This window comes from Centroberyx gerrardi, chromosome 19 (assembly GCF_048128805.1).
Source record: "Centroberyx gerrardi isolate f3 chromosome 19, fCenGer3.hap1.cur.20231027, whole genome shotgun sequence".
Classification (NCBI taxonomy): domain Eukaryota; kingdom Metazoa; phylum Chordata; class Actinopteri; order Beryciformes; family Berycidae; genus Centroberyx; species Centroberyx gerrardi.
The window spans coordinates 19,542,484-19,569,609 of record NC_136015.1 but is presented as its reverse complement, the minus strand read 5'-3'; the positions used below and the strand labels follow the sequence as shown (position 1 = coordinate 19,569,609).

The 27,126-nt window shown below is 43.1% G+C and overlaps 1 protein-coding gene across 3 annotated transcripts in view; it reads left to right on the top strand.

Moving 5' to 3' along the window:
• ago4 (argonaute RISC component 4) overlaps positions 1–26,419 on the top strand; it is a 27,037-nt gene extending 618 nt beyond the window's left edge. Inside the window, exons 2-20 of one of the 3 annotated variants that reach the window (XM_071899346.2) lie at positions 684–779; positions 5,217–5,388; positions 5,795–5,915; positions 7,606–7,787; positions 8,642–8,778; positions 9,958–10,092; positions 11,193–11,280; positions 11,493–11,640; positions 11,840–11,959; positions 12,600–12,761; positions 15,801–15,934; positions 16,150–16,334; positions 16,668–16,827; positions 18,101–18,272; positions 18,745–18,888; positions 19,753–19,887; positions 20,109–20,210; positions 20,953–21,152; positions 22,191–26,419. In XM_071899346.2, the coding sequence (XP_071755447.1) occupies positions 684–779; positions 5,217–5,388; positions 5,795–5,915; positions 7,606–7,787; positions 8,642–8,778; positions 9,958–10,092; positions 11,193–11,280; positions 11,493–11,640; positions 11,840–11,959; positions 12,600–12,761; positions 15,801–15,934; positions 16,150–16,334; positions 16,668–16,827; positions 18,101–18,272; positions 18,745–18,888; positions 19,753–19,887; positions 20,109–20,210; positions 20,953–21,152; positions 22,191–22,299 (2,702 nt within the window). In that variant the 3' untranslated portion in view covers positions 22,300–26,419. Of the gene's footprint in view, positions 1–683; positions 780–5,216; positions 5,389–5,794; positions 5,916–7,605; positions 7,788–8,641; positions 8,779–9,957; positions 10,093–11,192; positions 11,281–11,492; positions 11,641–11,839; positions 11,960–12,599; positions 12,762–15,785; positions 15,935–16,149; positions 16,335–16,667; positions 16,828–18,100; positions 18,273–18,744; positions 18,889–19,752; positions 19,888–20,108; positions 20,211–20,952; positions 21,153–22,190 lie in introns of all 3 variants that reach the window. The other 2 variants (XM_071899345.2, XM_071899347.2) reach the window with 2 other exon arrangements.
• The last annotated feature ends 707 nt before the right edge of the window (positions 26,420–27,126 follow it).

Below are 27,126 nucleotides of genomic sequence, written 5' to 3'. Positions count from 1 at the left end.
TAATGTAGATAAATTCCCCTTTTGAACGAGAAATCGTGCGTGTTTAAATTTGAACCTTCGTCATCAGGAACAGTGTGTGTCTCGGTGCTTGTTGTGCCCCGTCCAAGATGAAAGCGACGACAAATGAATCCCAACAAAAACACATGTTACCAGACCCAAAATGAGCCGACGTGCCTTATTTTGTAACTCACAATTCATTGTTTTTGTGTATGGCTGTCATTGGTTCGCGCGCCTCTCCTTGGGAAGCAGCCACGCGCCTTTAGTGCACACAGGGATGGATGGCGCTTTTATCGATCGGATCTGCAGGCCAGCTCCATATTATTCATCTCCTATATGATAACAAAGGCACTTATTTTGCAGCGATGCGGTGTAGACCTGAGGATATTGCACGCGGAGGAACGGATGCCACACACCGTACACATTTTCTCATAACATGCCCAATATATTACCTTTTTTCCCTACAGACGAGCTGATGTGTTTTTCATTTGTGGAATGCACCTTTCTGATAAATGCGGAATTGATTACAGCTTGCAGCACATCACCTGCCAGCCGTGTTTTTACATTTTAGAATGGAGAGATGTTTTATTTGTTTTGTTTACTCACTATATATCCTCGCACATCGCCCACAAGCTCTTGAAGGAAGGAAAACTGAAGCATTATTTAGGAATAAATTGCCTTTGCAGCAGATTCAAAGATGGTTAAACAGATGCAAGGTGCTGCATCAGGGTCCACAGCAGAGGGATGTTTGGAGACACACAACACTGTACAACTCTCCACAGGTGTGTGATCTAGACTCATGTTGATGTATAATTACAACAATAAATGTTTTTTTTTTCAGCTACTGCAATATTGGCTGGTTCATTGTAAAATTCACTTTCCACTTTTACTTTATCCTCCAGCCAGCTAGATTTTTAGAATAGAGTAGGACCTCCAAATGATTGATTACCTTCCAAAGCATCTCCCTCTCCTCTCTTAACCATTCCTCAAATTTTCACTTGTAACATGCACTTCTCCACACTTTCTAGTCACTGTATTGTTGATTTAAGACCAGACTTGACTACCACTTGAAATGCTGATTGTGTGTTTTATTTGTATTTGTGTTGTTGGGAGATTAGATGATGTGACAGCGGGGTGGTTGCAAGGTTGCACCGCAGCTGGACGTCTTGTCATGCTATGGCTCAACAATAGGGCCTCCTATGGTTCAGTTGTAGGGGATTTCTCCAGAAACGTGCACTCTTTGGCCTCTGCGTTAGTGCGGCTGGAATTCTTCAGGGGCCCCGAGAGCTGCGTGCAATAATGTGGCACAGGTCTTGAGTATCATCATATGTAGGCTTGTTTAATTCAAATTTTAACATTCACGGATTTATTGTGAGGTGGAACTGTTGTAGAGGTCTAAATTATTGCTCCTGATGCATACAGCGAAGCGTTTGCGTTGTCTGCACTGAAGGGTGTATATTCCAGTCTTGTGAATGGTTGGTAAGCCTCTGGCAGTAGATCAGTCTTTTCCACAGTCCACTGTAGTACCCTAATCCAGGTGATTTGCAGGTGTGTGGGCGGGAGCACGCTCCCCGCTCAGTGCTGGTAGTCTCTGACTCATCACCAGGCCGAGCCATCATCCTCATGCTTAGGTTAAGCCCAAGTGTCTGTCTACTCACACACACTGTGGTTACCAGGGACATGCGTGGCATTAGCAGGCCCTACATGAATGGCAAACCTCTCCTAGCAAATGTGAGTGCACGGCACGCTGATCTAATGTTTAAAAACAACCGAGAGAAAAATCAACATGGCAAGTCAGTTAGGCAGCTGATCATTTTTGCATTCACACCATGCAGTGAAAATAGCCAGTGCTGTACAGCAACTTGGACCCAAGTTAAAAGACACACAGTCCACACCTGTTTGCCTCCAGTGCATCTGCCATTTACTATGCCAGTAAATGATAATTTATTTTCCTCTGTGGCCGATGCCTATCAAAGAAGACGCACCTCTTCCTCTCACAGTACAACTATGAAGGAAGACACTTGATTGCTTGATGGTTTGTTTCAGGTTAGGTCTAAACACAAACTTTGACGAGGCTTGTGTACGGCCTCTTTATCTGATCATGTAGCTCAATTTAAATAAACAATTATTAACTTATACTGTCGGACCAAAATCGGCTGTACAGGCCCTTGTTAACCTAGTGTTCTTTAATATCACATAAATAGCCTGTCAAACAGATGTGTAAAACACATGATGGCAACATTTGATAGGCCTAAAAAAAACATTCACTGCTATCAGAAAATAGTAGACTAATGACCACCAAAATATGCATGTGATATTTATCCCCATGAAGAAGAAGGGTTATATTAAGGACATGTGCACTGATAGAAATCAGCTGAAACGGTATGCCTTTTTATATAGGCATTACTGTGCTACATTTAGAGATTTCATTTCTGTTTAAGCAGTACTGGGCGATGTTGGATGGTCATGTGACGCAGCCGTGTTTCTCCAGAATAGTGAAGAGTAGATGCTGTTGGTGATAATTTGTTGTGGCTACTCGTCCGCCCCCGTCTTTTTCCCAGTGTCAGATCATGTCAGGTTGAGGCGCTAAAATGATTCTTATCTGCATAATTTATCATGATAAAAACACTAATGCTAAGTCTAAGTCTGTTTTTCCCTAGCAGCAGCAGTAGTAATTCTCATGGTGTCATGGCCCAACATCCACCTCGAGCATTATTCCAATTCCTTGCATGTTACTCATGCATTTTTGTTGGTTTTGGTTTTGCTTTGATGTCATCTGGTGTCTTCGCCTCTGGTTGTCATGTTTTATTTTTATTTTTTTACCTCATTTGTAGTGGGAGGTTTTTATAAGCCCCTTGGGGATTTTCTTTTCTCACCTGCACAGTTTGTATCTCTTCTCTTGCCCTTTTCACCTTTTGTCATTTCGTATGTGTAAATAAATTAAACCTTAAACTGTGCTGGATGAAGAGAAAACACTGTGATGCAGCCTTGATCCCAAACAGTTAGAAACTCCATTATCGGACAAACTCAGAGAGGGGAGGGGGTGGAGTTTGACGGTGGTAAGTAGACATGTTGGGTTGTGGAGGAGGGATGGGTCGAGGCATTTCATGCTCTCACACTCTCACACACACACACACACACACACACACACACACACACACACACACACACACACAGGCCTAGTAATGTGGCAGCTGAGGAGGCTATATATAGGGACAGCTCTGTTTTTGGTGGAAGAGGAAGACCCTGGACTTGCTCTGCTCCACGTGCACAGACTGTGAAACCCTTCCTGTAGTGCATGTACATATATGCACAAAATACACACACAGGCACACACAAGGGGAGTTTTTGTACATGTTTGTGCACAAAGCTCTTTCCACACACGCACACACAGAATCTCCATGCAACATCAACATTCAGGCACAGAACCTACCTGAAATACTGTAGTGTGTCCACATGCTTGTGCCACATATGTGCATTTGGACACTCTGCCACACAGCTAGCCTACCTGCAGCGTAGACCTACATGCACGCCATAAACACTTGATGCTGCTCCTGTTGTTGTCGCTAATAACAAGGCCAGTAGGACAAAGAAGCAGTGTGTAATGATTTGATAATTCAAAGAAAAGCATATATGCAATATTGGAGACCATGTCACATACGTTATCCTGTTGAAAAGCTCAAGGATAATACAATAAAGCGAACAAGCTTGTTTCCACGCAGGAGGAGGAGGAGTAGGTAGGGAGTAGGGGTGGTGTTTTGGGGCCCGGGGTGGGTGAGGGCATGTTGAGAAGCGTGTTTTTAGGAAGCGATGGGGAGGGTCCTGATTGTCCGCGCTCTCGCGCTTCACTTGCTAACTGGAGCGTGTGGGTGCATGGAGTTCAGGAGGACCCCCACCGTCCCCTAGCTGTCAGTTGACAAAAGCATTAAGCAGCCTCACGTCCCCTCCCCTGCCTCCCAGCCTCCTTCCATACCACCAGTACTATATCATTGTCTTCTTTTTGAGCGTACTCTGAGTCTTTTATTATTGCTTTTCTCCTTTTTGTCTCACTTGAATTTAAACCAGAGATGTATGTTTTTGCTCTTTTGTGGACGCGTACAGAGCGACACACTGTAGGCCAAAAGCCAAAATGGCAACGTAAGCGAGCATTTGACAAGTAGCAAAGGTGTCATAGTGCATCTTATGTGTGGATGAGATGCCAAGCTAGGCAATGTTGACTGCATCCTGCATTGACTAAGTATTAATGTGTGTGATATGATGAGCTATTATCAGCTTCACCGTAGCTAGATGAGGCCTGTGGTCTTGAAGGTGTATGCACTTTATGTTTAGCTGATAGCGAAGCTGTTAGGCGTTATATGCCTCAAATACCAGCAGCTTTTACATTACAATCAAGACTGAAGGTGGGGGATGGTAGAGACCACCATAGGTAGCTGACTGAGGTGGTTTGTGTACATGCATGTGCATATGTAATGTGTATGTGAGTGAGATGGTGCATATGCGGAGTGTGTGTGGTGTGCGTTTTTATTCTGTGTGTAACGGTAATCCAGCCTCTCGGCGCGGCGCCCCCCCATATGGCCCTGCTGCTGTCTGTCTGAGAGGAGCTCGGTCTTTGTCTAGGGGTGTGGGGCGGGCGTCCTGTGTGTCTGGGTGGGGCTAGGGGCGGGCCGAAGGATAATTGGGGGTCATTGTTTCGCCAGCCCCTTGTTGACCTATGTAGGTCAGGGGCCAGAGTTATGGATCAATCAAAGCGTGTGTCTGTGGGTTGGTCCTTTTCAGTGCATTCAAGCAGGTGTTATTGGACAAATCTATTGCAACAAGCTTGGCGTTGGGTCGCCTAAGTTCATTTAAATTCCAGATAATGAATGAAGATAAAAGCACACCCTCTCACACCCTCTCATCGCTGCCACCTTCGTTTACATTCAAAATAAATGCCAAGCTCACTTCGTTTGAAGCATTACTATTTCTGTGCACAGAATCTGCATTCCTTCCAAGATTATGGTAAATTCAGGTCGCAACGACGAGAAAAACGATGAAAGTATTGATATATTTATTTGCATGTCAAAGATATTGATGAAAACATATAGAAACCTAATGATGTGCTACTGAATGATTTTCATGTAGTGTAGCAATATGTATCAATTATTGTGATATTGTATTGGGAGCCCTCTTGCCATTTTCAGCTTTTAAAAAAAATCATTTGTTTTCTCCGCCCTCTCCAGGCCCTCCTGCCCCTCCCTCTCTGTTCCAGCCTCCGCGGCGTCCCGGCCTCGGCACGGTGGGGAAACCCATCCGCCTGTTGGCCAACCACTTCCAGGTGCAGATTCCCAAGATTGATGTCTATCACTATGATATCGACATCAAGCCTGAGAAACGGCCTCGGAGGGTCAACAGGTAAACACACTGACGGGGTTTGAGCAGAAGATATGTCTAGGTGAACAGCTGTAGATAGACGTAGGGATGTGATGTTTTTTTTTTTTTTTCTGGGGTTTTTGTTTCATATTTTGAGGCTTTTGGGTCACAACCATCCATTTGTGTGAAAAAATACACCCTGCCCCAGGGGTGTTAATTTAGAAACAAGGCTGTAAGGGGAAGGAGGTTTTAGATACTAGTAAATGGCAAATGAGGAAAAAGAAGCATTTTGTTCTTGGTCAGTATGAAAATGCTTGGGTCTTTTTTTTTCATATGTCATTGAAGAAATACTTGATTTGAAATTAAAGCGGTGGTAGTGTAATAATTATTTTGGGCTCTGCTGTAGAAGTCAGTGGTGTCTCACTACCCTGTTGCCCTCGTCTCTTAGGGAAGTGGTGGACACCATGGTGCGGCACTTCAAGATGCAGATCTTTGGAGACCGACAGCCTGGCTACGACGGGAAGAGGAACATGTACACAGCACATCCACTGCCAATAGGGAGAGACAGGGTTGGTATTTTAAACGCCTACCCCTCTGTCATGAGCATGAGCATGGATTCATTTGTGTGTCTTGATGAAATGTTTGCATGTGAACTTGTTTTTGTCATGTTATGGACCAGTCAGTGCTCTAAGGCGATCTCCAGTGAGAGATGTTTGGCATTTAAGAACCTAAATCCAGTGGTTTGTTCATATTTTAGTAAGTAGATGGTAGGCATTTAAAATGGAGCAGTTGGTGGTTTCCTACATTTCCCAGAATGACTTTCGAAAACCCCCAGAGAATGGGCGTGAACATTTTCCATTTAGGGTTCTGTGTGACCGGAATAAAGTTAGCTTGATATTGGGTATTCTGTGAATATATTTTCTCAAACATTCAAACCAGCAGTTGTAAAATTTTCTTTATCTTCCAGTAGCCACAAATATTTTCATCCATGTGGTTTTATTTGTTTGCTTTACAAGTTATTGAACGAATATCCACCGAATATCCAATATCAGGCTAACTTCTCTCCAGTTTTTATGTGTAGGTGGAGAGAGCAATAGCTTCAGGGCCAGCTTTCTTGTTACTCAAGAAAAAGTGAGTTGCGCCCTGTATGCAAAACGCAGCATGTCTTGTGACTGCATTACATTCTGGTCTATTTAGGCTAATGTCAGTGGAAAAACTGGTCTCTCTGCCTCTTCTACCATGGATTTCTCCCTGTATGATTGAACATCGGTGCTAAATGCTAGGTCTGGAAAGAAGCCCTCGCTCTTTGATTCTGAGGGACTGATATCAGAACCTGATGTTTACCACTGATGTTGTAGATAGGTGAAAATTTCTCTCTGATTAAACTCCACTGTAGCTGCGCTGGAAATATCTAAGTTTGGCCAATTATTGGTGGAGTAAGAAGTAAGAAAAAAAAGGGGAGTAAGAAAAATATACCACCAAACAACAAAATGGAGCCAGGAGCACAAGGTTCATCACCAATGGATGTTTTTTTAAACAGTGTTAAAAGTGGTTTAGGGTGGATCCTCATTTCCTCCAGAAGAGCAGTTCAGCAGAAAACTGTAGAGGACTGTGGTTGTACTGGGCAGATCCCAGGTGTAAATGTGTGCTGCAGTGTGAATGAGAAGCAGGGCGGTGCTGAAAAAGAGCACGCATGCTTGGTTTTCATTCACATTTCCCCTTAAATACATAGTGTACAAACAGATGAATTAAAATTGTCTTAATACAAGAAATGAAGTATCATTCTCACTTAAATTGCCTTTTGTTTACACCTCTCTTGATGCTGTGTTGGTGTATAAATTAAATGTTTGCATGCTGACAAATCAAAACGCAAAGGATTTAAACCTTGCTCTCTTTGTCTTTCTCTTTGTCTCTTTGTGTTGCTCTCTTCTTTCATTATACTCTGCCCTTTGTGGTATTTATTGCCCATCTCCCTTCTCTCCATTTCCCTCCGCTCATCGTTGTCTCCCTCCCTTTTTTCCGCTTTCCTTTGTAAATCTCCCTCCATCCTTCTCTAAACCCATCTTCCTCGTCCCTTCTCCCTCTTTATCCTCCTTTCTCTTTGTCCCTCTCACTCACCATCCCCCCCTCCATCTCTCTCTCTCTCTCTCTCTCTCTCTCTCTCTCTCTCTCTCTCTCTCTCTCTCTCTCTCTCTCTCTCTCTCTCTCTCTCTCTCTCTCTCTCTCTCTCTCTCTCTCCCTCTCCCTCTCCTTCCCTAGGTGGATCTGGAGGTGACTCTGCCTGGCGAGGGGAAGGATCAGACGTTCAAGGTGTCCCTGCAGTGGGTGTCTGTGGTGAGCCTTCAGATGCTGCTGGAAGCCCTGTCCGGTCACCTGAACGAGGTCCCAGAGGACTCTGTTCAGGCGCTGGACGTCATCACGCGGCATCTGCCTTCCATGAGGTACCGCAGCTCATCCATCTCTGCCTTTCCCCACTAAACACATGATCCACATTTTCTTCCCCATCCATTTCTTCCACTGTTGGAGAGTTATTGCCTTCTTAATTCATTTCCTGCTGTCTTGTCTCTTTCCTGATCACATCCACAAGACAATACCACACCGTATGACAATTGGTGCATTCCTGATATATTTGTGCCCAATGAAATTAAATGAATTGTGAAATGTATTGACTTGGGTTTGGATATCATATGACACCGGCCTTACATGAGCCACTCTACTGTAGTATGAGAGGAAATCCTGAGCGTATGGTATCAATATTTACCTCTAATTACTAGATTATTTCCTCCAGTAAACTCCCCAAGTCAAACAAAGGATACATTTTCCACTTTTGGTTATGCCTCCGTGTTGATTTGCAAACCTTTGGCACTTGAGATAAGCATTTATATCACTTAAGGTGGTCACACAATGCCATTACCACCTAATGTCTGACCCAGAAACTAAAATTTCTTTGAGATATAACCATGCTTCATTTATGTGTCCACTTACACCTGTAGGCATCAAACTTTTTCCCTCTCTGGGTCCCTCGGTACATGTATTAAAAATCAATAAAACTGGAGGCAAATTGGTTGTGTGGGTTATTGTACAGAATAATCCAACAAAATTACCTTGCTTTATAAGTATCTAAACTATAAGCCCAAATTTTTATTCATCCTACATTATACCGTAGCATAGTTCATGCAAAATCCAAATTGTGTTGTCAAAAACTATATATTGTTGACTGCAAATTTCTACAGAATAGTTTGAGGAGCCATTTTAATCTTCCTGTGACTGTTGTCTTTTGTGTTTGTGCGTACAGGTACACTCCAGTGGGGCGTTCGTTTTTCTCCCCTCCGGAGGGCTACTACCATCCACTGGGCGGGGGCAGGGAGGTGTGGTTTGGTTTCCATCAGTCTGTCCGTCCTGCCATGTGGAATATGATGCTCAACATCGATGGTAAGACCTGCACAGAGCTGGACCTGCTGTGCGTGCGTGCGTGTGTGTGTGTGTGTGTGTGTGTGTTTGTGGTTTGGATAATCGTTTACAGGCTACTCACAGTGCATTCATTTAAGAAATCAGAAAATGATCAGTGATTTGTGCTTGATGCAGTGTGATTATAACTCTTGCGCTGCTATTTGTATAATGTTTCTGGTTGTGCTCTCATATTGGTGTTAACTGACTGATATGATGGATACGCATCGTGTCCAACTCTGCAGTCTCTGCCACAGCTCTCTGCTGTGCCCAGCAAACAAGACTGAATTTATGTCTATGCACAAAATCACTGATAATCAGCGATTAATTGTGTCGCAAACCTCTATATTTCCTCTTCACTCCCCCTCAACATCAGCCACAGCTTCCTATCCTGCCTAGCCTGTAACAGTTTACGTTTTTGTAGAGACTTGGCAGTTGCATCGCAAATCTCCTAGCAACCATGACTGGTGCAATCATGGAGGTCCTTTGGAGAACTTGCTGTGCGCAAATTATGGCTGTATGCATAACAACGAGGCTAGAAAATGAGAAATACCTGATAAAGATCACTGTGGTGTGATAGGTCAGTTTAGTAATGTGAAGGGTTAGGGTTAGTCTGTTGATGCGTTTCCAAATTTAGGATACTGTGACACAGGAAACTGTCTGGTTTAACATTTCCCCTTTGGTGGTATTCTCTACTGCAGTGCACGAGTTATAGCTTAAAACTCATTCTATCGAGACACGATTTTGACTTTTTTAGTTAGCTAACTAGCCAGCAGGCTAATTTAGCAAAGCAACTGATGTTAATGTTGACTGTGACTACTAGCCACTACTAACGGCAGCTTCTACTAGATGAAATGATCAGTTCCCAGTCAAAAACACCACAGAAATTAACCATGTCTACTCAGTTCTATTGAGAAGATTAGAAACGCAATCAGCTGTTGTTGCCCAAGAGCTGAGGGCCTCCAATATGGCTGCCTGAGGGTGCGTTGCATCACCTGAAAGCCCTATATGTTACTGTTGCATCCCCCCATTCTGCACCCCATTCTACCGGACTCTGCCTTTGATAGTTCATAAATTAATTTGGATTGCTAGTAGTCATTATAGGATTGATTGATTGATTGATTGGATAATGACATATCTGTCTTCCTCTGTTCTACCCTACAGTGTCAGCCACTGCTTTCTACCGTGCCCAACCTGTGATCGAGTTCATGTGCGAGGTGCTAGACATACAGAACATCAACGAACAGACCAAACCACTCACTGACTCCCAGCGCGTCAAATTCACCAAGGAGATAAGAGGTGGGCAAGCGTTACCATCACACACACACACCCACACACACACACACGCACTACATATATGTACCAGAGATCAGAGGAGGGCCTACACCAGCAGCTCTCACACACACATTATATACGTAAGTTTAGTGACTCACAGCTTAACAAATCTACCGAGGTGATTAGAGGTAGGTGTGGGTCTGCAGGGCAAATGGATGTTTGCATTTATGCAGTGCATATAAACTGAAGAAACTACACCCACTCACACAAACATGCATGCTACATACACACTACAAATGCACACTGCTTAAGCTACACCAGTGTTGGAACGCATGTTGTTTTTTACCCCGGGGTAGCAAAGGCTGACAGTTCTGCCTTCAAACAGAAACTCTGCAATCTCAAGTCAGAAAACATGTGGGATTTGACCTTTTACAACACAGTTGGAGGAGTCTAACACACGTCACACTGAAATTATTTATTTAACTGTGTATTTCTGTCCACAAGATTCACACAAGTATTCACAACTAAAATCCTGAATCAAGCTGTGGTTTTTGTTCATAATTCACACAGGATTTTGACCTCAGGCAACCAGCTCCTGTGTCTTTTTTTGACTTTGTTTCTGTTTCTATCTCTTCATCAATGAGCTAAAATCTTGCTCAAAGTCACCAAATCCCTTGCAGGAGCTACTGGCATATTTTAGATCAGTTTTTATTCTGGGAGAGATTCCTTGACATTGTGAAATTGCAACTGCTTATTTTCTGGGCCAGACACTGGCCACGCTGTAAGCTGCCTTTTCCTATACACATTTCCTTCAGTTTCTTTTTTAAAGCTGGGTTGTGACAAATGTCTAAAGGGAAACTGCAGAAAGCTGAGAAAATGTGCACACTGTTGGCTGCCTCTTCAACATTCATTGTGACAAAAACTCCCAAACACCTCGACCCCAAGTGGATCCTTGTTGGCAGTGAAGAAAAGAAGACTGACTGCAAATCCAACCAGCTAAAATTTAACATATCAAAAGATTTGAAACTGTAATTTGGTTGGAAAGAAACTACAGTTGTGGCATGCTCCCTCTTATTGGTCTGTAACCCTGTTTGTGTGTATGTGTGTGTGTGTTTTTTGAGCAGGCTTGAAAGTTGAGGTCACACACTGTGGTCAGATGAAGAGGAAGTATCGTGTGTGCAATGTCACCCGTCGCCCTGCCAGCCACCAAACGTAAGTGCCTCTCTTGCACACGGCACTTTATTTGCCCTCACATGTCACCAAAGGGCCCTTGACATATTGCATTTTTAATTCAAATATGCCAAAAAGAAAAATCTCAAGACCTTGTAAATATCAAATTGATGCAATTTTTTTTTTTTTGGTTTGTTTTACATATTAATGTGGGTTTCTCTGTGGATTGCCCACATTTTCCATTTTATTCACAGGTTCCCCTTACAGCTCGAGAACGGCCAAGCCATGGAGTGTACAGTAGCTCAGTATTTCAAGCAGAAGTACAGTCTGCAGCTCAAATACCCACACCTACCCTGTCTTCAAGTAGGGCAGGAACAGAAGCACACCTACCTTCCCCTGGAGGTGAGAAAAGAGGCAGTTTGATGCCTCGACACATGCGCTCATTCTTATTTATTTATGTTTTAGGTTGGACACAAAACTGCCGTTCATCTCCGTCTGTGAATTTCTCCCTTTTTTTTATTTACCGCTATCTTGTTCCTCTGATCAGATCCTGACCTGGTTATTTTGTTTTATTCATGACATGTTGCTTTCTGCTCTGCAGGTCTGTAACATAGTGGCAGGCCAGCGCTGTATCAAGAAACTGACAGACAACCAAACGTCCACCATGATCAAAGCCACCGCTCGCTCGGCCCCCGACAGACAGGAAGAGATCAGCAGACTGGTGAGTGACGGTTCCCTCTTGGGGCGGGAGTGCGAAACGCAACCGGAGCAGCAGACAGTCAGGTGTATTTTCTCCGACGCCTTGTAGTTTTGGAATTGTGGCCGCTGCTTTGAACTTTTGCATGAAAGATGAGCTCCACTCCCTCTTTGTTTACACTGCCTAAACGCTGAGTAAAAGTAATTGATGACACTGATCTAGAAATCAATTTTAACAGTTCATTGTTCTCTCATCCCTGTCCTCAATCCCCCTTTTTCAAGCTAAATCGGTGTCTTGTTTTAAATCACATCTTATCTTTTTGAAAAGGCCTTCTTATAATTTGCCGTTGTTCTAATTTGGTACTTTTTCTTGGTGTCTCGTTTTAAATGTAGCTTATGTCTTTAGTGTTTTTTTTTCTTATATATTGATATTACTCTATTTTTTGTAACTTATGTTGTATTTTTTCACTGTGAAGCACTTTGTAACTTTGTTTTGAAAAGTGCTATATAAATCAAGTTTATTATTATTTTCCTCCCACTCTCTGTCCTTCACCCTTCTCACCATCGCTTTCCTCCTCTTCCTCCTCCTCTCCTACAACTTTAACTCCTCCCTCTTGGCTTTCTCCCCTGCTCCCTTACTCCTCCTCACCCCCTCCCCACCCCAGGTCAAAAGCAACAGCATGGTCGGGGGCCCGGACCCGTACCTGAAGGAGTTTGGCATCGTCGTGCACAACGACATGACAGAAGTCACAGGGCGTGTCCTCCCAGCGCCCATGCTGCAGTATGGGGGCCGGGTGAGTACAGACACAGGGAGGGACTGTGGCAGGGTGAGTACTGGGCCGGGGCTGCACTCTGGGGGCGCAAGCCTGACTGGGGAGCACTGGAGGGAGGGGGGGCGTCACAGAGTGAATGTTGGGACATGGGGGACGTTCCAGGTTGGCAGAGCTCGCTCGTCAGACGGGTGAGACGACATACGTGATGTGATTGTTCTGATAAATTAACTAATTGAATACATGTTGATCAGGCAGTGATTGAACAATTACTTTCTCTGAGCCATGTCAAATTTAGAGATGGTGGATTAATTTTGCACTAACCAAGCTATTTCCAATAAACAATCAATTTACCCTTTATATTCTGAATCAGACAATTGATGTAATATGTTAATCTAGTGCTACAGGGTTCCCACGGGCCTTGAAAATCCTAGAAAGTTTGTGGATATGAGAAAAATTAAATAAGGCCTTTAACAGTTTTTGAAAATGAATGGATGGCCTTTTTATTAAAATATGGCACCCAAATTCATCAGTATGCTTCAGCTCTCCATCCTAGATCAACATGTCACATCCTGAGGAAAACCCTGTGATGGAGATTTGTGTTGATACAGCCGCAGTTTTAAAACAAAGGATTTCAACATGATGTCTTCACTTGACAAGATCATGAATAAAAAATGAGGCCTCTAGCATGTTTTGGGTCAACAATTAAACATTATAATTTGATGTTGTGTATGTAGGAACCCTGGTGGCGCTAATTCAGGGTGGATCTGGTGTGCAACTGCAATGTTGGCAGACCTGAAAGACCTGGAACTTGCCCTATGTTATAATCCTGTGGTGAATCTCAGCAGTCTGTTAGGTGCGTTTCTCCTTCCAAATGGTCTTTCCCTCCACTGGCACAGCTCTTAAGTATACCAGGTGGGCTGAAGTATCATGATGCTCATAGACGAGGATGTCAGTTTCATCTGTTGCATTCGCTGGTGTCTGTGCAGGTGGAGGAAAGGAGGTGAGGAGGAAGTCACTGTAGATTGTTGAGATTCACCCATTGAATCTCATATCAGCCATTGAATAGTCCCTAGCCATTATGCATTGAGATTAGATGGTGCACACAGAAGAGAAGTGGAAAAAGGAGAGGTAATGTTGGCTAAAAACTGTCCCCAGTTTGTGAATAGAAGATGCAACTGGGAGCATTTTATCTGGCCCAAAAGTCAACCTGTGTATATTATTATTTACACCTGTCTACTCCTTTGAGACATTATTGCCTAGTGGTTAAGGGATTAGAGGCTGAATTGGGATTCAGGGATTGTGTGTGTGTGTAAGGAGGGAAAATGAATGTGTTACTAACTGGAGGACGATCAGACTCTTTGCCACCCAGCATTGAAGTACAATCAGTTGGAAAGATGCACTTTTCCCAAAGTCTGTAAAATACTTACTATAAATAACTTCTTGGAATGTAACCGCCCATTCAGAGGCAGCGTTCAATGGTTCTTCTAAGAAATTTTAATGATCCCTGTGGGGGAAATTTATTCTGCTGGGGTTTGAAATGAATGCAGAAGCCTCCGGCCAGCTTTCTCTCATTCTCTGATTCTCTGTACCTAATTTACAATTGTTCCTTCATAGTATAAAAACAGATTGTTGCTTGATAAAATTTATCTCGCGTGCCAATGCCAAGCTTAATCCCGCTATTGGCTGGCTGAACTACATGCTCATTCATCTACCCAGGACCTGTTACAGCAGTCTCTTTCTGAATGGCTTGGCCCCGTGCCTGCTGGGATATTGAGTCTAATCGCCTTCCAGTGAAATACTGTTAAATGTAGACTGACTGCTTTTCCCATTGCTGTGATCACTTGGTATGAACGAAAAACACACACTTGTCTCTTTACCACTGTATGCTGATGTTGCATGACATATAGTTGCATCAAAGTATTCACAGAAACGAAGATGAATACTGAAGTGACTGTATGAGATGTAACATTTGAGATGGGAAAGGCAGCAGTCTTATTTCCTCTGTAACTCCACATGCACTGTGATTTGATTCTCTGATTGAATGGGGAGATCACTGATAATAACCACTAATCTTTCACTAAATTTAAATTTACTGAATTTGGTTGATGGAAATGCATTGAAGTTCAACCTTTTTGGATACAGGTGGAGAAACGCTTCAGTTTTCCTGGCATGCTACCATCAAATAGTTCCTTTTGGCCACTTACTTTAGAGAACATAAACTCTTAATGGCCTTTTGTAAATCTTGTTAACAGTGCCCTGATCGCTGCATCTTAATCACTCATGACTATGATGATCTGACAAGGGAAATTAATGATTTTATGGTAATGATTTAACAGCCCATGGTGCCTAATCCTAACCACGGTGCTGGTAGTGGCCTGCAGTGTTGTTGTATAGTGGAATATTAATATTAATGGCTTTGTGCTACAGAGAGGAACATTCAGGACGAACGCCCTATACATTATACTATAGAAGGCATCAGAATGTGTTAAATTTGTGTGGATCCATATTCCCAAACCCTCTCAAAGTAAGAGCACTCATCAAGCATCAGATGATTGTCTTTTTGAATAAATGCAGCACTCATGTTCGCTGTTTGGTGTCAGGACTGATTTAAGAAGCTACAAAAACAGGATGTTATCTGCAATCATTTCTGTCCACTTGAGTCTGTCCTGAACGTTTCTCTCTCTTCTAAACAAGCCTAACGATGCGTAGAATAAATTGTGGATGCCTTGTGCACCGCAGCAGGGCAGGAACAATAGTCCACACACGGGTAAAAATATTCCAACGCACACTGAAATACTTCAGACCAGTTTCATAATTCAATCTATTTAATGCATCTATACAGCAGCGTACGAATATGAATATATCAAACGGGTCTGAAGCCTTTCAGTGTATGTAGAATACTTTGATCTGTGTGATTATGCTGAATGCAGGCCACATACATTTGAGAAGTACAGTTGGGTGGGCAGTTAATGCATTATGTTTGCCTGTATAAGGAGGGAATATATATAGCTGTGGGTTGGGCTGTAGTACTGTCTGCTGTATTGGCTCATCTTATCGGGGGGTTGACTAAGAGAGTAGGGACTCTCTCCGCAGAATAAGACCGTGGCCACGCCCAACCAGGGCGTGTGGGACATGAGAGGGAAGCAGTTCTACGCTGGCATCGAGATCAAGGTCTGGGCCGTGGCCTGCTTCGCCCCACAGAAACAGTGTCGAGAGGACCTGCTCAAGTGAGTCACGGCCTTCGCTGCTGTATTCTGTGACTTTACACTAAAGCTGGTCTCAGAAATTTACTGGATAAAGACGAGAAAGTGGAGGGGAAAAAGGCAAATCCTGACGAGCCTTTATTCAATGATTTGCTTTTTTTAAATGCTGTGGTCTTCCTAGAAAAAGTCTTATAAGTATACTGCTGGTTTCTGATGGGTTGTGCAATGCTTTCCAATAGGAGCTTCACTGACCAGCTTCGGAAGATCTCTAAGGATGCTGGGATGCCCATCCAGGGCCAGCCGTGCTTCTGTAAATACGCCCAGGGAGCCGACAGCGTGGAGCCCATGTTCAAACACCTCAAGATGTCCTACGTAGGTCTGCAGCTCATCGTCGTCATCCTGCCGGGAAAAACACCAGTCTATGGTAAGAAATTCATGATTTCTTGCTTTTGATGTGCATTTTGTTGAATGAGGAAAAGGTAAAAGCCTTTTTAGGTATGGGGATAGAATAAGGGAAGACGGAATATTACATGGAAATGCAGTATCGCTGCATTTAAGTTCTTTTTGGATACAGAACTTCCATTTATTTCTACTGTAGGACTATTTTTCTGCTTGCCTTGAAAGTTTTCCCACCTGTTTTGTGGTGTTCTAGTCACAACGTCTTTTTGGTTTCTACTGGTAGATGGTCAGTATTTAAACAGAAAATCATTTGAGCGATATTAAACTTGGTTGGCTCTCTTCCCCTCCCTCTCTACAGCTGAGGTGAAGCGGGTGGGAGACACCCTGCTGGGCATGGCCACCCAGTGTGTCCAGGTGAAGAACGTAGTGAAGACGTCCCCTCAGACCCTCTCCAACCTCTGCCTCAAAATCAACGCCAAGCTGGGGGGCATCAACAACGTCCTGGTGCCTCATCAGAGGTGAGCTGTCAGCATGGCATGTGATTCAATTTATGTGAATTTTAAATGGAAATTGGCTATGCTAGACTGTGTGTATATTTGTAATTCCTTCATTGGAGTGTAGATTGGAGGTTTTGGTTGTTGGTTTTGAAGGTTGGTTTGGTGCTTTTTGGATAAAAAACGGTCCTGTGGTAATCATGTGGAAAGCAACATTTTCCATATAAATAAATGTCAGTTTTGTTACTCGGCATTGGCAGTACATGTAATGCAATAGTAATTCAACCTAACCCAGGCCGTGAAAGTGATGCGTTTCAAGCAGCAGCAACAGCAGTTGTTTGCAATAAATAGAAGAATAATGGGCAGTGCAAAAACACCACAGCAATGAGTGCATGACACCAAAGACACTGCCAAAATAAAAAAACAAAAAAAATAAACGGGAGGATCATGAGGATTATCACGTTAATATGCCTTTATTCTATTTGGCTAGTCATTTTTAAGCTAGTCAGTCTGTTTGTCTGGGTGCAGTTTTTAACTTACTAAATAAAGAATAAGGCTTTTTAACTGATGAGTGCCTTTTTTTTCCCCACATGATATTCTACATCAGAGTGCTGTTCTTGTTCTTAGAATCAAATATACACTCACCGGCCACTTCATTAGGTACACCTTACTAATACTGGGTAGGTATCAGCTTTCAGCTCAGTGTCAACCGGCTACCAAAGTGACATCTGCCTCAAGGTTCGACGTGTTGCATTCTGGGATGCTTTTCTGCTCACCACAGTTGTAAAGAGGTTATCTGAGTTACTGTTGCCTTTCCATCAGCTCCAACCAGTCTGGCCATTCTCCTCTGACCTCTGCCATCAACAAGGCATTTTCGCCCAGAGAACTGCCGCTCACTGGATATTTTCTCTTTTTCGGACCATTCTCTGTAAACCCTAGAGATGGTTGTGTGAGAAAATCCCAGTAGATCAGCAGTTTCTGAATTACTCAAACCAGCCCGTCTGGCACCAACAACCATGCCACGTTCAAAGTCACTTAAATCACCTTTCTTCCCCATTCTGATGCTTGGTTTGAACTTCAGCAGATCGTCTTGACCATGTCTACATGCCTAAATGCATTGAGTTGCTGCCATGTGATTGGGTGATTAGATATTTGTGTTAACAAGCAGTTGAACAGATGTACCTAATGAAGTGTGAGTGTATGATGTACAGGTTTGTGACACACTATGAATAACTGAGTCTTTTTCCTTTTCCCTTTCTCCTTCATCTGTCCCCCGTGTGTCCCGCTGTCTGTCCAGGCCCTCTGTGTTCCAGCAGCCTGTCATCTTCCTGGGTGCCGACGTCACGCATCCTCCGGCCGGCGACGGGAAGAAGCCGTCCATCGCGGCGGTGGTGGGCAGCATGGACGGACACCCGAGCCGTTACTGCGCCACGGTGCGAGTCCAGACGTCTCGACAAGACCTGTCCCAGGTACCTGCACTTTAGGTTTTTAACTTGTTACTACTTGCCTTTTGGATTTTCAGATCCTATTGCTAAGCTGATTATTTTATAAACATACATTTTATATTGCTGAAATATTAAAAATGTCAGGTTGCACATTTCTCACCTTATTGGAAAAACATTTCAGGGAACTTTACTACTGAGTAACTATTCCCTTTCAAATGAATCTCTGGTTATATTTGAAGGAGGTTTCTATCCGGTTTAAACTGATTATTTTGGCATGATCCAGCCTGCTCAGTACTACAATTATTAAACTCATGATTAGTAATTTGTTTGGTTTTAAATTCAGTTTACTATTGCAGAGGATTCGATTTGTTGTGTTTTTTCCTCCCCAGTTTTATGGACACCTCAATTAAATTAAATGTTAAACTGCAATTTCCTGCATTTTTGTCCAGTATTGCCTCGTCTTTTTTGGGTCTTAATCACATTATTGTCTTTCTAGGAGCAACTCTTCAGCCAGGAGGTCATCCAGGACTTGACCAACATGGTACGGGAGCTGCTCATCCAGTTCTACAAGTCCACGCGCTTCAAGCCCACACGCATCATCTATTACCGTGGCGGAGTGTCTGAGGGACAGATGAAACAGGTGAGACATTGGCGGTGTGGGTTTTACCAGTTATTAGCCAGTCTGTTCCGCTGAATATTAAGGAGAAGGTGCAGCTTTCGGTCTTCACAGCTACTACGTGTTCCTGCAGCCTTTCCACTATAGCTTGTTCCTGCCACATTGGTGGTATTTTGGGTGTGCGAGTCCCAAGGGCCTGGAGTTGACTCTGCTAATCAGAAATGAGCATATTAACACGAGTCGATCCCAGCTGCCTCGGTCCAAGAGGGCGGTGTGCCAGCAAAAACCAGTAAATTATGGTTTGCTGCCTGATTTTGTTTAATTGGATGAGATTCAATTAGATTATTGGAGACTATGACATGTTGAATCCCAAATAGGATTACATCTGTAAATTATAGCCTAACTTAATTAAAATTACAACCTTGGTGTTTAACTTACTAATTTGAACTTTTATCTGGCATTGGATTTACATGAGTGTGTGTTGGGTCTGGCCACTATTGCAACATTTCCTCGTTCGTTCATGACTTCAAAGACACACCCCATTTTTGGCTCACTGGGTTCTCCACTGCTCATGTCAGCTGTGTTCAAAGTCATAGAAATGCATAGGAAACAACAAAAATTGGGGGAAATCCTCAGAGCATGCAATGAACGATAATCAAAAGGGAATCCCAAAAAGAAAAAGGACCCTGAGGACCCACTGCAGCGCTCCTCACCTTCTGTATTTGTCATAGAAATGCATTTTTACTCAGATGTCACACCAAGTATTTTCGGAATTATTTTATGATGCGAAATGCCAAACAATACTAATGGAAGGCAGCTCATTAGGGGAAATGTTACAGAAGTTTGAGAGGTTGCTCTTTTTTCAAATGTGCCTGTGTGTGTTTTCAGGTAGCGTGGCCGGAGCTGATAGCCATCCGGAAAGCATGTATTAGTCTGGAGGAGGACTACAGGCCGGGCATCACCTACATCGTTGTCCAGAAACGCCATCACACACGTCTCTTCTGCTCTGACAAAGCTGAGAGGGTCAGTAGGAGTTCACTCTGCCTTGAGATGTGTGATTTTGTGTGGATTTCCATTGTACACCACAGTATTTAAAGCCAGGGAGTGCTGCAACAAGGCCAGTGCTAGGTAGAAACATATCATTGTGTGTGGAAAAAAAGGGCAATTTCTATTTCAGTAACCTCCAAAACTTGTGCCATAACTGTGAGAGTCTAAAGTATCATCTGACTGATCGCCCCCTGCAGGTTGGGAAGAGTGGTAACGTCCCAGCTGGCACCACAGTGGACAGCACCATCACACACCCCTCTGAGTTCGACTTCTACCTGTGCAGCCACGCTGGGATTCAGGTGAGGGCTACAACACGCTCAGTTGTACACATGATCTTCATAGATAAGCTGCGTGGTAAATTGAATGTTTCAATTTGTGAAGAAATCCAATGTAACTTTTAAACTGGGACCAGCTTGCATAAAACGCACCAAAATTACATAAGTACAACAGTAAAACTTGGCTCACGCAAATCACTCAAATTCTATATTTTCTCAGCTTGGAAATGTGTAGGCATTTGGCACAGTTTAGTTAAAATACCAAATTATGTACTATAGCAATAATACCCAAGAAGAGAGCATTCTTTACCATGATAATGGGTACGACCCATGTTTGCTTTCTTTAAGGGTATTATGGTTTTCAGACAGTGTTACCAATACATGCAAACTGACTTATTTTCAAACATGAACTTGGAGAGAACAAGAAAGATCGCTAATTAGCTCCCTGGTCACCACAAGAGTTAGCTAGCCATGCTTTATGGGAATTATCAACATGGTTGGAATGCTTCTTTGAGCCTTCAGATTGATTGGCTGAAACTACCTGTTACATAAACAACATTTGATCACTTACTATATTTGCCAAGAATGGCAACAGGGATCTAATACTGAAAGATCAACATCTACTTTTTTTTTTCCCATGGAAATAACAGCGAACATGATCATAAACTACACAAAACAGCATGACTTTACATTTTGCATGGTGTGACATAAAAGCATCAGTGCAGTATTGGCAGATGTAGCCCATCACACGCTCGTCTCCCCTCAGGGCACCAGCCGTCCCTCCCACTACCACGTCCTGTGGGATGACAACTGTTTCACGGCCGACGAGCTGCAGCTCCTCACCTACCAGCTGTGCCACACCTACGTCCGCTGCACGCGCTCCGTCTCCATCCCAGCGCCGGCCTACTACGCCAGGCTGGTGGCCTTCCGCGCCCGCTACCACCTGGTGGACAAAGACCACGACAGGTGAGGCAGACTGCAGCATGGCCAATACAGGACCCTTTGTATGGTTCTAGTTCAAGGAGGAGAAGAGGCTTGGATATATTTTTTTCGTTATTTTGTTTACATATTGGGGGGGGGGGGGGGATGGGAGTGGGTTGTGTACCTCTGTCCATCAAACATGAAATCTCATACACCACTGGTCTGATTTTGACGAAACCTGGATGGTTTGCGTCTTCACACTGTGTTGCAGTGTTTAAAGTTTAGTTTGATGTGTTGCTATAATAACTAGAAGGGCACTCGTGCTATTATTGCTTGTTTGTGAGTCGGATCCGGATCCGCTCCAAAATTTAATGGGTTCTTCCTTGGCCCATGCTACACCCTTCCACGAAGTTTCATGAAAATCGGGCCAGTAGTTTTTCCGTAATCCTGCTAACAGACAAACAAACAGACAAACAAACAAACAAACGGCACCGAAAACATAACCTCCTTGGCGGAGGTAATTAAAGGTCAAAATTTGAAAGGCTATAGCTGCTACAGCACCGGTCCAATTTTGATGACACTTGGAGAGATCATGTATCCCGTTACTGATTGGCCCGAGGGGGGCCTGCATCTTTCGTGGGGGACGACGTGTTTACTTGTTGCCTTTTAAATCATGTTTTTGTGCCTTTGACCCGCCTGTCTTTCAGTCACATGTCATCATATCACATTATGACATTATATTATCACATTATATTTTCCTCTATGCATGACATGCAGCTTTCAGTGATTTTTGAAAATGAGATGAGGACTTCGACTCACATTATTTTAGTATTTTTAACACCGTAATCAGAGAGGCAATCACAGTAGGGCAAGACACAGGAGAGAAAGCTCTGTTTGGATCTGATCCCAGGCCAGTAGGGGCGCACACGTGGTTCCACTCGCCTGTCTCTAGGCACACAGCTCCTGATCACTGATAATATAGAATCCACTTTTTCCTGCCTCCTTCCCTTTTATTTCCTGCCCTTTGTGTTGTTATAATCATATTCCTGACCAAGTCTAATTCAAACTTTCTCTGTCTTGCAGTGCGGAAGGCAGCCACGTGTCGGGCCAGAGTAACGGCCGGGACCCCCAGGCGTTGGCCAAGGCAGTTCAGATCCATTATGATACCCAGCACACCATGTACTTCGCCTGAGCTAGCGAGCGCGCCTGCCTGCCAGCCAGCCAGCCCACCAACTCCCTTCCTTTCTCTGTCTATCTTTTTGTTTGCCAGTCTCTCTCTTCTCCTGTATCTTCCTCTCTCCTCTCATCGTCTGTCTCTGTCTTTCTCACACTCAATCATTTTTCTGAATCTGCACCAAAGCGGCTCTAAGCCAGGGGAATCTGCCGTGTCCCACCGTCTGGCCAGTTTTGTTTCGCGGAACAAACTCCAGTCGGCGATTCCAATCAAGCCGCCTTTCTAACCAGCAATCCAGCACTGAGAGACCTGAGGTGGTTTCCAATGCACAAAAGAAAAAAAACAAAAAAAACAAAAACAAACCATACACACACATACTACAAGTTGAGCCATTATTTTGAGTTTGTTTTTGTTTTTTTTCAATTTGAATGTCTGTATTCTTGTTTTTGTAAGATACACTGAGCAAGGGAGTGGACTGGCACCATCTGTGTCAGCGCAGCTCTTTAGCTCTCCCAGCTAAGCAGGACTCTTATCTACTTTTACCTCAAAGCCCCTTTGGGCAAAATCTGTCACAAGGTCTTGGGTTTTTTGGGTGGTGGGGAGGGAACTCTGCATGAAAAGAGGCGGAGGGGAGTTGACCTTTTGAGAATGATATATATATATTTTTCCTTTTTATGAGCGTGTGTTTTAACTTTTTCTCCTTTACGGTCTTTTACAAGCGAGGTGACCTGGGTGTCCATGCCCATTACTACTTTCCTCCCATCGAAGAATAAGTGCTCAAGTCTGTGTGTGTGTGTGTGTGTGTGTGTGTGTGCGTGTGTGTGAGCGCGTGTGTTTCTGTATATACATGTACTGCTGTATGTGTGTGTTTGTGTGTGCATGTGTGTTTCATGGCAGGCCACTGAATTGTAAAGGGAAATCAAGGAGATAACTGCTGTAAATGCCTCAGATTTGTTGTTTTTATATTCACACATACAGTACATATATAACATATATTTACATCTATAGAGCAACTTTGAGACATATGACTTATACAGGCCTCACAGAGGCTGGTGTGGGTATTTGTAGCAGTCCTGGGTCAGTTATTAAATGAAATCCTCTCAGTTACTTTGAACTTGTGCTTTAGCGCAAGGTGGGTGGGATTTGCACTTTTTGGAGCCAGCTGTTCCTCTGTGCCTCGCAAGATCACTGAATCCCAGAGAAGTAACTGAATCCATTTCAGGTAGTAAGTGAACCCAGGTCTGACGTGTAGCAGTAGTAACCGTGGTCTAGCCTGTGACTCTGGCTCGGCATTGGGACCTGTTGAACGGCTGAAGGCATTAAACACAGAGCGTGGGTTTATCGGCCTTGCTGTCTGTGTGAAAAGCGGGATCTTTTTTATCCCTGGACCTGATTATCTGAAAGGTTATATAATGATACTGCTGGATGTCACATGGATTTTTTTTTTTTTTTTCTTTTTAAACAAGGCGCTAGTAGCCTTTTTTTATTTTTATGTTTTTTTTTTCAAGGGCCGGAAACACAAACTTAGTTTTTTGAGGTCTCCTTTGCTAATACTGGCCAATTCATTGCACTGACCCGGGACGCTAGGCAAGCAACAGAGGGCACTCTCAATCTCTCTTACCTTTATGCATTTATACATAAGAATCAACAAAGCAGATTTGTAAGAGTTTAATATAAGATGTTTTGTGGTTATCTTAAAAACTGTTGTTTAGATTAGTAGTTTACCATGGATGTTGTTGTTGTTCTTATTGTTGTTGTTGTTAATGTTGTTACTATTGTGATTCAATTTTAAGGCCGGCAGCAAAGCCAGTTGTGTAGTTACTAGTGTGACTTCAGGAATAGACTTAAGTTGTGGAGCCGCAGGTTAAGGGGTAGAGCTTTGGGTTGGAAAATATTTTGTAGCATTCTGGCCAATGGCGAGAGAAAGTAGGCCCCGGGACGGTTAATTCATGCTCCCTTTGTAGTTTCTGATATTAGTCAAGGTTAGGGGCTGTTTTGAGGTATTGTGTAGCACTCTGACTGGTGAAACAGATTTGCCGCTGTGTTTATCAGATGAACTCAGTCGGTATTGGTCTTGGTTTTGATCAGATAGATGGAGACAATCAGGGATTGTAATCAGAGTGAATTTGGATTAAGAGAGTTTGTTGAAAAGAGGTTTGCCATAGGCAAAGAGTTGAATTTTTAGACTTTTAAAAAATGGCTTCTATTACTGTTTGTGTGTATTTGAACAAGTATACCCATCTAAAAGTCTCTACTACTTATGGTGTTTGTTACATATTTTTATGCATTTTTAACACCGGATTAAATGAATTGACAATAAGCATAAGCACTGCCCATGGACCCCCTGTACTAACACTTGGCAAGCTATTGTCATGGATACCAGCTAGTGACAAGTGCCATGGTGACAGTTGTACCAGTGGAGCCCCCTGGTGTTGTGAACGGATAAAGACGGTGTCGATGCAGGACAGAGGGGTTAGACGGGTTTTGGAATAGTCGGCGCACACGCCTCGTCAGGGGGGACGGCTCAGTGAAAACCCTTTTGTAATAAACCACCCGTAAAGCAGCAGGTTTGCTATGAATGAGTTTGAGCGCCTGCCTGTTGAGGGCGTGGGCGCTGGCGTTGGCCAAGGGGAGGGAAGCAGGAAACGGAGAGGGCAGGGGCCGGTGGGGGATGGGAGGGTGTTGTCCAGGCATTGCATGCAATAAGTTTTCTTCTTCGTTTAAAGGGGGGCAGATCTGTTTTTAAAATGTGCACTAGTTTTACCGAGCCAAGTGGGCTGCGGTCGAATATTCATCTGGCATCTCTAAAGGGGGTCGATTCGATGTTTTAAAACCCTCAGAATACGTGATGGTGGTTAAACTCCAGGACGTTCACGTGAGGCGATCTACAGTAGGATCAGCGATCACTCCCTGTTTTTAACATAACATTGCAAAGCAATATTAACCCAAAATCTAGTTTTCAAATGCGGAAAATCAAAGCTATAATTCTTCTCGTTGTGGCTGTTGGTCTACTCTCGCTATTGTGTCTCTGTACTTTTTTTTGCTTGTATCAATCAGTGGGAATGTGCATTCGGTGGAATAGCTCTTTAGGCTCTAAAAACTTTTTTTTTTAAGTAATAAAATGTAGACTTTGCTCGCCTGCATGCCAGAGTATTGTCCTTTTAAAAAGAAGAAAAAACCTCTTTAGAATCATATTTATTATGAGACAGAAAAAAATATAAAGGCTTTTTTTTTGGTAAATGTTTATCAATTTAGTGAGACTGTTTTAGGCTAGCAATATTTGTCCAGTCTCTCTCAGATGTATTTTAAAGATTCCTACACAAATGTCAGTAATTTGGGAGGTACAAGCTGTTATCTGAGGCGAGGGGGGCCTGATCTTTGCGTCGTGTCCAAATTCAAACGAGGTACTTTCTTCAAACGTGGACCCGTTAAAGACCTAACCCCTCTCCTCTGGCCAGGCTAGCGTAGCGAGCGTCCATTTTGTCTCCTCGTTCCTGGTTTGTGCCCGTGGCCACGCCTCTCGGGGCTCTCCTGACTCCATGGCCCCTCTCTGCCGACCCCTCGCAAATGCACTTCCTCTTTGTGAGGCGGTTTGGCGAAACCCCATGGCATCCACGGAGCAGGATTACCTCTTTTTAACCTTTTTAAAAAAAGATCCATAATTCTTTCTGTGCCCCAATAGAAAGAGAGCATGATTTATTTTTAAATTCCTCTCACTTTGATATATTGTTATATCTTAACGGATTTGTAATTTGACATTGTGTATTGTGTAATTTAATTTTATTCTTTTTTTGTTTTTGTTTTTGTTTCTTTTTTGGTTCCTTATTCGGGTTTGTTATAGCTCTGCTCTGTTTCTTTTTTCTGCTAGTGGTCTCTGAGCTGTGTGTGATTGTCCAATAGCAATAGAACCATAGAATTGGAACATTCTAATTCTGTGAATGGAACAGAACCCTTTCTGACCTGTTGGAGGGGCGGGGCTTCACCTGGCCCCGCCCACCAGGGTGCCCAATCACTCGCTGTTATTGCTATTATGTGACATGTTAAAATACTTCTTTTGTTTGTTTTTTTTTTTAGCCTGCAGGGAATTACTTGTGTTAATGTGCAAAGTAATAAATTGGTATTTTATGCCTATAACATAGCTGGTGTATGTTCTCTTCATTGACTATTGATGCCTTTTTATATTATTGGAAAGAAGTAATTGAGAAGCTCTTATGCCCAATACACATAAATACCTAGTCCACCAATTAACACCATGGCCTCTACATGTTTTGTGTCACTAGATGGCATTCTTTACCAGAGGAAATGGGCTCACTTGATTACTAAGGACACTGACACAGCCATTCCCTCTCCTTGTTGGTCATATAAGAACAACTGAATGAGACATGGACGTCTCAAAGCTCCTGTCTTGCCCACTGTATTGATAGTGTTTTTTAAAATGTTTCATATTGTCACAAATCTGTAGTTACAGATTGGATATCCTTGTTTTTGTGTGTTTGTTTCGTTAAGCAGTGTAGATGCATATATCATATCGGCATCTTTTTCAAGTGAGCCCAAGCCAAGAATAACTCTTTCATTCACATTTCACTTATTCCTATTTGCTGTGAGGTGACAGTGCTTACCACTGAGCCACCGCCTACAATAATATTAAACTTTATTTACATGCCTAGCAGTTCATGAGCTTAGAATTTTAAAGTTCAATCAGGGTAGAGAGTGCTGAGATATTGAGCATCAAAGATTTGACAGTTCTTTAAAATAAATAAATAAAATTAACACCACAAGCTAAAATAAAGAACCAAAATAAACAAACCAAAAAAAAAAAAAAAGATAATTCCAAGCTTAGTTTAT